Raw genomic sequence first — 13,171 nt, 5'->3', positions numbered from 1 at the left:
CTTCTCCTTGGCTTGCAGATGGCTACCTTCTTGCTGTGCCCTCATGTGGTCATTTTTCTTTGTGCACAAACCCTTGGTGTCTCTTTATCCAAATTTCCTCCTCTTATATAAGGACACAGATTGGATTAGGGCCTATTCATACAACCTTATTTTACCTTAATTACCTCTTTAAAGGCTCTACTTATTTTTATTTATTTTTTTAAAGATTTATTTATTTATTAGAGAGTGCGAGAGCAGGAATGAATGGGAGAGGAACAGAGGAAGAGGGAGAGAAATCCTCAAGCAGAACCCCTCCCCACCCCACCTCGAGCACGGAGCCCATCATGGTGCTCAATCCCAGAACGCTGAGAATGTTACCTGAGCCAAAATCAAGAGTTGGATGCTTAACAGACTGAGCCATCCAGGTGCCCCTGCAATTATAATAGGTTATTAAGGTATAGAGATAGCATAGAGGTAGCAATTACAAATTTGTCTTGAAGTGACCACAGATTATTATAATGCAGTTTTATAAGGTCTCTGTTAGAAATATGTACACAGTGTGAATAGAGCACAGAGGAGAAGACACTACCCAGAAATGACTAAGGTTAGGAAGGGCATTCATTCCAGGCTGAGAGAAGTAGTGTACAAAATTATAAAAAGAAAGTGAATGTGGCTGGAGAATAGGGTGGGATAGTGTGGAATAGGGTGTAAGAGTGAATGGAAATGAATTGATTCCCCTTCTCACCAAGTCTCCATTTACTGAGCATCCATGTATGAGATATTCTCTTACGGATAAATTGTGGTCCGTGCTGGAAATGTACAGCTCTGGCCTGGAAGATGCCTAAAGCCTATGTAGTAGGCTTAGTGAGATTGAACACAGAGAGCTTAGTGACAGATTGATTAGATGTGACTGACAGAAATCGAGAATGACTTCTGAGTTTGTGGTCTGAGTGGTTAAGGACTATGAGAAGGAAACCAGTGGAGGAACAGGTTGATGGGCATTATGCTATATTTAATTTCGGACGTGTTACCATGAGTTAACTTCTGGTGCACTCAGATAAAACAGATATTGCAGAGTAGTAGTTGTGTATACAGTTCTGGAGCTTGGGAGACATTTGGGCGAAAAACTTGGTTGGAGTTATCAGCGTGTAGGAGTGAATGAGATCATAGAGGTGGTATATGGGATGAGGAGAGAGAAGCCTAGGAGGAATCCTCTCCTAGGAAATTTAGGTCCCATTTCTCAGTTTAGGTCGAGTCTTAACTGTTGGAACTTATGGTACCTTTGTTAAATGTATTGCCCTTCTTGGGAGAGTGTACAGCTTTTTCTTTGTAAACCCGTTTTATTGAGGTGTAAGTTACATAGAGTACATTGTTTTTTAAAACTACATGTATCTTTTAAAATCCACTTACCCTTCAAGGAATATTAAAAGCTACATTCATGAAAGGTTGTTTTTTTTTTTATAATGTCCTTCCAGTTATAAGTAATCCCTTCATCTTGGAATCATAGCACTGTGTAACTTTTCTGAGACACTTTTTACCTACCTCTCCACCACCTGCTCCCTTGGCCCGAGGTGGTTACTTGTTCATATATCCTTATACCTTGTGTTCGCCTCTAAGCTGATTGGGAACAGGATCTGTACAGGTGTATGTATGGAGCATGTTTTTAATAAATGTGGCCAGTGAGTAAATTTCATCAGTTGTTCTCTTGTTAGGTACTAACTGAAGGAGTTTCAAATTACATAGAAATTATAAAGTGGAGACATTATAACATAATGGAGATATGAGCCAGTAAATACATGAAATATCTTTTTTATGAAATAATTTGAGATGAAAAATGATCCCACAAAAATTAGTTTTGCTTAAAATGTTAATCTTTCTTAATAATTTTATGGGAAAAGAACAGCTAATGTACTTCTGTTTGCCAAAATATAAAAGATACACTGATGCATTGATAATAGTTACTACATTTATAAAGGCAGTGATTCTTTTTTTAAATTTTATTTTATTTAAATTCAGTTAATTAACATATGGTATATTATTAGTTTCAGAGGTAGAGGTCAGTGATTCATCAATTGTATATAACACCCAGCGCTCATTATATGCTGATCACAGTTACGTTACCCTACCCCCCCCACCTGTCTCTCCTTCAACAGCCCTCAGTTTGTTTCCTATAGTTAAGAGTTTCTTATGGTTTGTCTCCTTCTCTGATTTCATCTTATTTTATTTTTCCCTCCCTTCTCCTCTATGCTACTCTATTTTGTTTCTTAAAGTTCACATGTGGGTGAAGTCATATGATAGTTGTCTTTCTCTGATTGACTTACTTTGCATTATACTTACTAGCATTATACCCTCTATACTAGCATTATACCCTCTAGTTCTAGGCATGGTGGAATGGTAAGATTTCTTTCTTTTTTTTTTTTTTTTTTTTGATGACTGAAAAATATTCTATTTTACACAGACACACACACACACCCCACATCTTCTTTTTTTTTTTTTTTTTTTGGCATGGGCATTGCCGGCTGAGGCTTTATTTGGGACAAGACACTCGAATTGGCTTTTAGTTGGAGGCATGGACAAGAGGGGGTACCCAGGGCAGCAGACTCCCCCCAGGGGCAGGCTGAGGACTGGGGCTGAGTCTTAGGTGGGTCTCCTGTTCCCAATGCTCCCCTACACAGCTCCTTCCCCCAAAGGCTCTATGGCAGCCACGAGAGCGGGGAGGCTGGGTGGCACCACAGTGGTTGTTCACTTGGACAGGACATCAGATGACTCGGACACCAGCTTCCCGTCACGGGTCTCAATCTTCTTCACCACCACAGCCTTGGAGGAGCTGCCACGGTTGAAGGACCCGGAGGGGCCAAAGCTGGACTGAAAGGAGCTTAGGCCATAGTTGAGGCCAGGGCTTGGGAGGCCCCCATAGGTCGAGCTCAGGCCACCTGAGAAGCTGCTGGTGGTCTTAGTATGGATACTCATGTTCTGCATCCCAGACTCCAGCCGGCTCTCCTCGCCCTCCAGCAGCTTGCGGTAGGTGGCAATCTCAATGTCCAGGGCCAACTTGACGTTCATGAGCTCCTGGTACTCACGCAGCTGCCGGGCCATGTCCTACTTGGCTCGCTGCAGGGTGGCCTCCAGCTCAGCCACCTTGCCATTGGCGTCCTTAATGGCCAGCTCCCCATGCTGCTCAGCATCAGCAATGGCAGCCTCCAGGGCAGCCCTCTGGTTTTTGAGGGCCTCGATCTCAGCCTGGAGTCGGCTGATGCTCCGATTCACCTCAGAAATCTCCGTCTTCGTGCGATGGAGGTCATCCCTGTGCTTCCCAGCCAATGTCTGCAGCTCCTCGTACTTGATCTGGTACATGGTCTCAGCCTCAGCCCAGCTCCAGTTGGCGATGTCCTCATACTGGGCCTTGACCTCGGCGATGATGCCATCCAGGTCCAGGGAGCGGCTGTTGTCCATGGATAGGACTACAGACGTGTCCGAGATCTGGGACTGCAGCTCACGGATCTCCTCTTCATACAGCTGCCTTAAGAAGTTGATCTCGTCAGTCAGCCCTTCCAGGCGGGACTTGAGTTCTACCTTGTTCATGTAAGCTTCGTCCACATCCTTCTTGATGAGGACAAATTCATTCTCCATGTCTGCACGCTCTTTGACCTCCTCCTCATATTTATTCTTGAAGTTCTCCACCAGCCCCAGCATGTTGCCAAGCTCCACCTCCAGCTTCAGCTTCTCCAGGCCCAGGGTGTCCAGCTGCTGCCGGAGGTTGCTGATGTAGCTCTCGAACATGTTGTCTATGTTGCTGCGCGCGGTCTTCTGCTGCTGTAGGAGGCTCCACTTGGTCTCCAGAACTTTGTTCTGCTGCTCCAGGTGCCTCACCTTGTCGATGAAGGAGGCAAATTTGTTGTTGAGGGTCTTGATCTGCTCCTTCTCCTGGGTGCGCACAGCTTGGAAGTTGGGATCCACTTCCAGCTTAACGGGGTTCAGCAGGCTCTGGTTCACTGAGACGGCCGTGATGCGCCCCATACCCCCGGCCCCGCCGCCGTAGGCCCCGACCACACTCATGCTGCTGTTCAGGCCCCCCCGGAAGCTGCCGCCCACCCGGGAGAAGGCGGACGAGCTGATGCAGGAGCCAGGCCCGCTGGTGTAGGAGCGGCTGCTGAAGGCCCGGGGACCGGAGGTGGACACCTTGTAGGACTTCTGGGTCACCCTGACGGACATGGTGGAGGCCGGATTGGAGGCTGGAGTAGAGGCGAGTAGGCTGAACCTGACAGAGGTTCTACAAGGGGCCGAGAAGCTGCTTCTAGGTCCCACATCTTCTTTATCCATTCATCTCTTGATAGACGTTTGGGCTCTTTCCACAGTTTGGCTGTTGTGGACATTGCTGCAACAAGCATTGGGGGGCAGGTGCCCCTTCAAATCACTGTGTAGCCTTTGGATAAATAGTAGTACAGTTCCCGGGTCATAGAGTAGTTCTGTTTTTAACTTTTTAAGGAACCTCCATATTGTTTTCCAGAGTACCTGTACCAGCTTGCATTCCCACCAACAGTGTAAGAGGGTTTCCCTTTCTCTGCATCCTTGCCAACATCTCTTGTTTCCTGACTTGTTATTTTAGCTATTCTGACTGGTGTGAGGTGGTATCTCATTGAGATTTTTGGGTTTTTTTTTTTTTTAAGATTTTATTTATTTATTTGACAGAGAGAGAGAGAGAGAGATCACAAGTAGGCAGAGAGGCAGGCAGAGAGAGAGGGGGAAGCAGGCTCCCCGCTGAGCAGAGAGCCCTATGTGGGTCTCGATCCCAGGACCCTGGGATCATGACCTGACCGGAAGGCAGAGGTTTTAACCCACTGAGCCACCCAGGCGCCTCCTCATTGAGATTTTGATTTGTATTTCCCTGATGCTGAGTGATGTTGAGCATTTTTTCATGTGTCTGTTGGTCATTTGCATGTCTTCTCTGGAAAAATGGCTGTTCATGTGTTCTGCTCATTTCTTGACAGGATTATTTGTTTTTTGGGTGTTGAGAAAAGTAGTAATTCTATTAATTTTATAGATGCTCATCAGTTTGCCCCAAAAATGCAGGTGGTCCTACCTTTATTTTATAGATATAAGGGGGTTAAGGCTCAGAGTTTATGTACTTAGTGTGCATATCCACAAATCTTACATGGCACAACTGAATGGATTGAGTTCTGTCCTCAGAGCCAGTGTGTGTGGTTTTTTGTTGTGCTTATATCACTTTCATATTACATGGATTTTGAGATTCTTAAGATCATAAAGTATGAGACAAAAGAAGTAGTAAATACATAACTACATTTTAAAACAAGGATTTTAAGTCTGATGTCCATGAGAGTCTATAGAACAACATCTGAAATTGTATACATGTATAATTTTTCATTTTCATCACATGCTTATAAGGATCTAAGATTACCCCCTCCCACCTTTCAAAAAAATGAAGTTTGAAGACATGACATCTGTTCTTATATGTTCTATAAGCTTATGATTCTTTGCTGTGTATAAATATAGACACAATTCTAAGCTAAGAATGATTAAAAATAATTACAATGATAGGCACATGAAAAATACTATTTCCTCATAAATGCAGATGCTCTTCAGAATAAATTCCGTATCCTTCAGACCAGTGGGAAATTTTTATGGTTCTTTTTTTCATTCATGCGTTCATTCAGTCATTCATTCATTTCCCATTTAAGTGTGGATGGAGTATGGATTGGAGGTATACATTTAAAAAGAAAGACCACTGAGTTATTTTAGAGTGATAATGTGCCAGATACATGGCTTTATATTTTCACTTATCTCTTTCTTTTTCTTTTTCAAGCTGGGGTAGAAAGCCAGTGGCAGAAAATTGTGGTATCACATGCACCACAAACATTGTATTATCAGCTTGAAAGTATAGCTACTTCTAAGGACGTTTAATTTAGGTTTTTACGTGTAGTAGCTAAAATTTGGAGCAACTTAAAACTTCTAACAGTAGAGCAGTAGTTTTGAAAAAATAAGGTACATTCTAGTTTGGATTTTTACACAGCATTATGGTTTGGTTCTCAAAGAATATTTGAAAGTTACCAGGAAACTTCTGATTTTGTCTATGATGGGGTAAAAGAAACTGAATTTTCCCTTCTACCTGAAACAGTGAAAGAAACTGAACAAAATGTGTGAAAAACAATTTTGAAGTCATTGGATGTCAGGAAATGAAGGATAGTGTTCCCCAAAAGATGAGAAACAAATAAGTTGAGCACTGTAGTTGCTTGGAGAATTTCCAGACTCTGGTACAGGAAGAAAGAGCCCAGGCAGGACCTGGAAGTCTACCTGAATTACAGAGACAGAGCTGGGAATGTAAGGAGGTCAAAGTAGGTGGAGTTCTCAGGGCAGAAAGAAAGCTGCACAGAGAGCACTCTGGAGATCTGCAGAAGATCCTCCTCCTGTCTTGAGTTGAACACTGGTGTATACATGGGAGGAAACTGTCTGAGACCAGAGAAAAGAAATACTCCTTGAACTCAAGGAGGGCTGGCAGTAGTGCAGCAAATGGTTAGAGCTAATAAACCAACAAGGAGATAAAATGGGATCAAATATAAGTACGCATCCAAAAGAAGTAAGAGAAAGGAGGAGAAGGGAACAAAGAGCAAATGGAACAAGTGGAAAATAAATAGCAACCTTACAAATAATAACATAAGTTACAGTGAAAGTAAATGGTCTATTTTGGCATAGTCTCAGTAGCTTAATTTTGCTTTTGTTTGCCTTCCCTGAGGAGACCTACCTAGAAAAATGTTGCTAAGGCTAATGTCTGGGAAATTACTGTCTGTGTTCTCTTCTAGGAATTTTATGCTTTCAGGTCTCACACTTAAGTCTTTAATTAATGCATTTTGAGTTTGTTTTTGTGTATGATGTAAGAAAGTGGTCCAGTTTCATTTTTGTGCATGTGGCTGTCCAGTTTTCCCAACACCATTTGTTGAAGAGACTGTCTTTTCCCCATGTATATTCTTGTCACTTTTGTCATAGATGAATTGCCCATGTAAGCGTGGGTTTATTTCTGGATTTTCTATTCTGTTCTGTTGATCCGTGTGTCTGTTTTTTTACTAGTACCACACTGTTTCTATTCTTAGAACTTTGTAGTACATCTTGAAATATGAAATTGTGTATCTCCAGTTTTGTTTTCTTTTCTCAAAGATTGCTTTGGCTACTTGGGGTTTTTTGTGGTTCAGTATGCATTTTAGTATTCTTTGTTCTAGTTTTGTGAAAAATGTTGTTGGCATTTTGATAGGAATTGCATTGAATCTGCAGATTGCTTTGAGCAGCATGGACATTTTAACAATATTAATTTGTCAAATCCATGAACATGTAGTATTTTTCCATCTATTTGTATCACTTTCAGTTTCTTTCTTCAGTGTTTGTAGTTTCCAGAGTACAGGTCTTTTACTTCTTTGGTTAAGTTTATTCCTATGTGTTTTATTCTTTTTGGTGTGATCAAAATGTATACTTTATATGGAGTTTAATATCTCTAATATTATATATCCTTTTTGTTTTTAGGACTTAGGGAAGAACAGAATATTAAATAATAAATTCAGATTATACAGTTGTAGTTTTTTGGTCATAGATTCTTGAGACCTATATTCACTTATCTTCACATTTTTATGATATTTCCTTTGGATATTTATTTTTACACATATCAAACTCTTTAATTTCTGACACTTTTCCTCCTTCCCTCAATTTTTTCTCTAACTTTTTGCGTCTTTATAAGTATTACTTCCATTTTCCATGCAAGAAGCTAGAGAGTTATCCTTGATCCATACCTCACCCTGCACTTCATCATCAAGTTGCATTATTGAAAACATATTTCAAGTCTGTAATCTTCTTCTTTTCACCATCCCCACCTTCACCTCCGCCCCCACCCTCGTTCAGTTTGCTCTCCTCTCTCACTAAAAAAAAAGAGCCTTCTGATTATGTTCCCTGTTTTTATTCTTGATCCCTTCAATACAGTTCCCAGGTAATGGCTAGAGATGATCTTCTTTTTTGAAAAAGGTTTTATTTATTTATTTGAGAGAGAGAGAGAAAGAATGAGCACATGCACGCACCTGAGCAGGGGTGATCAGAGGGAGAGGGACAAGCCGCCTCGGTGCTGATGTGGGGCTTAATCCCATGACCCTGAGATTATGACCTGAGCCAAAGTCAAGACATGGTTGATTAACTGACCGAGCTTCCCAGGTGCCCCTAGAGATGAGCTTTTGAAGATCTTAATTTAAATCATGTTACTTCCCTGTTCTGATCTTTTTAGTGACTTTTCATTGCTCTTAGATAAAGTGTGAGTCCTTTAAATAGATTCCCATTTGTCTCTTGTTGTACTTTTTTTTTTATTTTTAAAAGATTTTACTTATTTATTTGACAGAGAGAGAGAGAGACAGTAAGAGGGAACGCAAGCAGGGGGTAGTGGGAGAGGGAGAAACAGGCTTCCTGCTGAGCAGGGAGCCCGGTGCAGGGCTTGATCCCAGGGCCCTGGGATCATGACCTGAACCGAAGGCAGACACTTTAACAACTGAGCCACCCAGGTGCCCCTCTTTTTAATTTTTTTTTTAAATTAAGGTTTTATTTATTTATTTGAGAGAGGGAGGGAAAGACAGAGCAAGCACAAGGGGGATGAGGGGCAGAGGGAGAAGCAGACTCCCTGCTGAACAGGGAGCCTGTTCAGTCAAGGCAGACACTTAACCAACTGAGCCAACCAGGTACCCTGTTTATTTGTATTCTAACCACAGAGGCTGCCTTTTAGTTTTTTGAAATCTCTAAGATCTTTTTACTCAAGAACTTTCTCCCATGGTATTTTCTGAACCTACGCTGATTTCCCCCTACTCTTCAGGTGGCTTCCAGTGCATGCTTTCAGTCTCAGTTTAAATTCCTCTTCTTCACAGAGGCCTTTCCTTATTTGTCCAATTCAGATTTACCCCCACACCAAATACCATGTGGGTTTTCCTCATAGCCATTACTCAAGGTTTTGGGGGATGTGGGAAGGGTGAGGGAAATGTTTATATGTGTGTATGAGAGATTATTTGATTAACATCTCTGTCCTATACTAATATGAAAATTTGCTTCGAAGTGGGGACCTCTCTTGTTCATTACCATGTAGCTATTACCTGGCTCAGTCCTGGTACAGTTGCCATTATTTATTGAATGAAGGTTTAGAGAAATGTGTTGGAAGGAAATATACCAGTGTTGCCTTTTGAGTGTTACGTATTTTTGTAAGATTTCCACCATGAACTGTTATGGCTTTCTCATAAGAGCAGTTATAAATAAAATGTCCATCTATACTTTTTGCCTTTACTAGGGTTGAAAAGCAGATGTTATTTTGAGACTTGGGGTTTTAGTTCTTGACACTTTGTAAAATAAGTGACTTTGATATATTTACTTGATTTTTATTTTATTTTTTTATTTTTAAAAAAGATTTTATTTATTTATTTATTTTAGAGGAGTCAGGGTGGGGGGAGCAGAGGGAGAGGGACAAGCAGACTCCTGGCTGAGTGCGAGCCTGACATGGGGATGAAATTGAGAGTTGGATGCTTACCCGATTGAGCCACCCAGGCACCCCTTTCCTTTTTGTATTTCAGAGCTGCATAGCTCTCAGAAGTCCTTTTTATGTTGTACTGTTCATGAATAGGGGCTTCCGGATTACTGTAAACCAGAGACTCAGTGCAAGTGTCAGCTGTAGTTTACCTAGCCAGGTAGACAGGTTTGTGTATTTCCCTCCTTGATTTACCTGTGATTTTATTTTTTTTAAGATTTTTATTTTTACTTGACAGACAGAGATCACTAGTAGGCAGAGAGGCAGGCAGAGAGAGAGAGAGAGAGGAGGAAGCGGGCTCCCTGCTGAGCAGAGAGCCCGACGCAGGGCTCAATCCCAGGACCCTGGCATCATGACCTGAGCCAAAGGCAGAGGCTGTAACCCACTGAGCCACCCAGGCGCCCCTTACCTGTGATTTTTATACGGTTTTGCAGTCTTCAGCTTAGAGTGTCTTGCTGTATTTTTTTTGTTTCTGTTATGGTTTTTTTTTTTTAAGATTTTATTTATTTATTTACAGAGAGAAAATGAGATCACAAGTAGGCAGAGAGGCAGGCAGAGAGAGAGGAAGGGAAGCAGGCTCCCTGCTGAGCAGAGGATCCGATTCGGGGCTTGATCCCAGGATTCTGGGATCATGACCTGAGCCAAAGGCAGAGGCTTTAACCCACTGAGCCACCCAGGTGCCACTCTGTTAATGGTTTTTTAATAGGTCACTGTTACTTAGGGTGTATTACCTTCAGGGTGTATTATTTTCTTCACAGTTTTGACCAGTTTTCACTTATGGAGAAAATTATGTACGATTCTCTGATCCTCAGTATTTATCTGTGACAACTCTGATGCTGGGCATATGGTGAATGTCCTCTGAATCTCTTAACTTTTTTTATTGAACATCGTACGTTTTTGTTTTTTAAAAATACAAAATAAAGCTTTGTATCTTTGAGATAACGAGTTGTTAAATAGGCCTTGTACAGTTGACCCTGAACAACACAGGTTTGAATTACATAGGTCCACTTACACATGGATTTTTTTTTTTCTGGTAAATTCAGTACAGTACTATAAATATATTTTCTCTTATGATTTTTTTTAACATTTTCATTTCTCTAGCTGTATTATAAGAATATAGTATATGGTACATTTAATATACAAAATATGTGTTAATAGATTATTTATGTTACCTGTAAGACTTCTGGTCAGCATTAGGCTATTACTAGTAAATTTTGGAGGGAGTCAAAAGTTATGGGTTTTTGACTATGTGGGGATTTGGCACCTCTGACCCTCTGTTGTGCAAGAGTCTCCTGTACTTTGAAGTTCTAAAAAGTACAGTTTTCAGGAAATTATCAAGGTGACTAAGTGGTGTATTATATTTATATTTTACTCATCATTTAAATGAGCTTGTTTCTCACCCGGAAATGCTTTTTACAGTTTTATTTAAATGTTTGTATTCTTTACTTTCTCTTTTTAAGATGCCCTTTGTTTATGTTATTTCAAGTATACCAATTTTTTTAACAGATAAAATAATTAGGCACAGGGCTTGTACCCTGAAGGACACTGCACATGCCATCATTGCAGCGGAATTGGATCCAGAATTTAATAAACTCTGTGAAGAAATTAAGGAAGCAAGAATAAAAAGAGGTGAGTTATGGAAATGAGCTTGCTCCTGAAGACCAAGAAATCACTGAGTGTTACCAAATGATGCTTCTTTAGGGTTACTGGCATTATGAAAATAATCTCCTTTGAGGCATAGACTTTATATATTCCTGATACTAATGTGCCATGCAAATTCTCAAAGGTATTTTAAAATTTAACTTTCTGTGACAGTTTTAGGAAGTACAGCAGTGCAAATTACAGAAAGTTCTTTTCAGTGAAATTTTTTCTTGGAGGAGTAGATCTGTTAATTATTGATTCTTATTCTTGAAGGATTTATAGGCTTTCATATCTGTTAGAGGGTTTACTTTTTTAAAGTTTTTAGGAATACAGTTTTTGTTTTCCCTATTGGCATTTATGTGTAGTTTTATTAATATAAAATTAACAGAATTAGCAAATATGGTTTGTTCATTCAGTGTATAAGCTTGTCCTTGTTTCACTTAGTAGGAGACAGAATTATAAAACAAATCAAGTACTGTTGAGATGTATGAGTTGGTCGAACATGTTTATAGCACACAGAGGAGATACCTCCTTTTAGGAATCCCAGCATTTTGTCTAGAGTTTAGGGAATGAATAAAGGAGTGTTGTTTCTAGTGGAGCAGAAGAAGGGAGGCAGTGACAGAGGAGGAGGAGGTATTTGTAAGCACAGCAGATAATAGCATGTGTAAAGGCATAGAGATATGAAATAACATGGTATATTTGAAGAACTACAAACTGGTATTGATGAAGCTTTATGGAATGGTGGGAAATAAAGGCGAGCAGAGTCCAGGACATTGGAATTAAGAAGCTTTTTCCTACTTTGTTAGGCCTTCCCTGGTCACGTAATCTAATATAGGCCGTGGTCACCATAGCACATGGCATTTTGTCTTTTGTTTTGGTCTCTCTTCCTTATTTGGAATGTAAGTATTATGAACGGCTTATTTGTAGCTCTACGGCAGTCCCTAGAACTGCGCTATAAATTTGAATGCATCGATGCCAGTGCTGAGGGGCTTCAGACTTAATCCTGTAGGTCAGTGTTTTTCAAAGTGTGAGGGTGCCTAATGCCCACATCGGCTTATTAGACTTAGTGGATTAGATTCTCTGAGAGCAGTAAGGCTGAGAAATCTGTACTTTAGCGAACTATTCAAGTGTTTTTTTTGTACACTAAAGTTTGAGAACCATTGCCATAGTCAGTATGAGTCACTGAAATATTTTGAACTGTGAAATGAATTGGGAAATTACTTTGGCAGCAGGAAATAGCAAGGTCTCAGTGTGTCAGGAGAGGAGGATGAGAGACTAGTCAAACAACTGTTGGAGCCAGTTTGGAAAACAGTTTGGCAGTTTCTAAAAAATTAAGTATAGCATTTACTATACGACCCATGATTCTACTCCTGGAAACAGCCCAAGAGAAATGAAAACATATGCGCTTATAAAGACTAGTCACAGCAACTAAAAACTGGAAACAATGCAAATGTCCATCTACTGGTGAATGGGTAAGCAAAATGCTATATCATAAAATGGCATACGGCTCAGCCATAAAAAGGAACAAGTTATTGATACATGGTACAACATAGATGAACCTCAGGAACATTACCTGAAGTGAAAGAATTCAGTCACAAAAGAGCACCTGTTTTGTGATTCCGTTTGTATGAAACATTCACAAAAGACAAATCTGTGGAGACGAAACGTAGATTCGTGATGGCCTGAGGTAGTTACCGAAAATTGGGTTGCTGTGGTGATGGCATAGCTCTGTAACTTTACTAAAAATCACTTAATTGTATGCTTAAAATGAGTGAATTTTTTTGTTGTTGTTATGTAAGTTGTACCTCGTTAAAGCTTTTGGGGGAAAAAAGCTGTTGGAGTTGTGCAGAGTTTTAATTATTACGAAGAGGGAATGGTATAAGATCAATGTAAATTGGGGCAGAGGAGGAGGCCATTGTGAAGGGAAGAAGAGTCAAAATTGGCTAGTCATATGACTGATTTAATACTTAGTAGATGTGAATACTATCAGTAAAGGTAGGGAAT

General features: G+C 40.5%; 2 protein-coding genes across 3 annotated transcripts in view; one reads left to right on the top strand and one right to left on the bottom strand.

The window, feature by feature from the left end:
* ATAD2B (ATPase family AAA domain containing 2B) overlaps positions 1 to 13,171 on the top strand; it is a 152,980-nt gene that overhangs the window by 124,878 nt on the left and 14,931 nt on the right. For both annotated transcript variants that reach the window (XM_032866927.1, XM_032866926.1), the window contains exon 23: positions 11,033 to 11,155. In XM_032866927.1, coding sequence (XP_032722818.1) covers positions 11,033 to 11,155 — 123 coding nt within the window. The remainder of the gene's footprint in view (positions 1 to 11,032; positions 11,156 to 13,171) is intronic.
* Positions 2,617 to 4,273, bottom strand: LOC116873215 (keratin, type II cytoskeletal 8-like). The gene is given in 1 exon segment (XM_032866928.1): positions 2,617 to 4,273. A coding segment is annotated over 1 exon segment (1,470 nt). The 5' UTR covers positions 4,192 to 4,273; the 3' UTR covers positions 2,617 to 2,721.

The sequence above is a fragment of the Lontra canadensis genome, unplaced genomic scaffold, assembly GCF_010015895.1.
Source record: "Lontra canadensis isolate GAN:19392208 unplaced genomic scaffold, GSC_riverotter_1.0 scaffold32, whole genome shotgun sequence".
Lineage (NCBI taxonomy): Eukaryota > Metazoa > Chordata > Mammalia > Carnivora > Mustelidae > Lontra > Lontra canadensis.
Note: the sequence above shows the minus strand (reverse complement) of the source record. Positions and strands in the feature narration are given on the sequence as shown.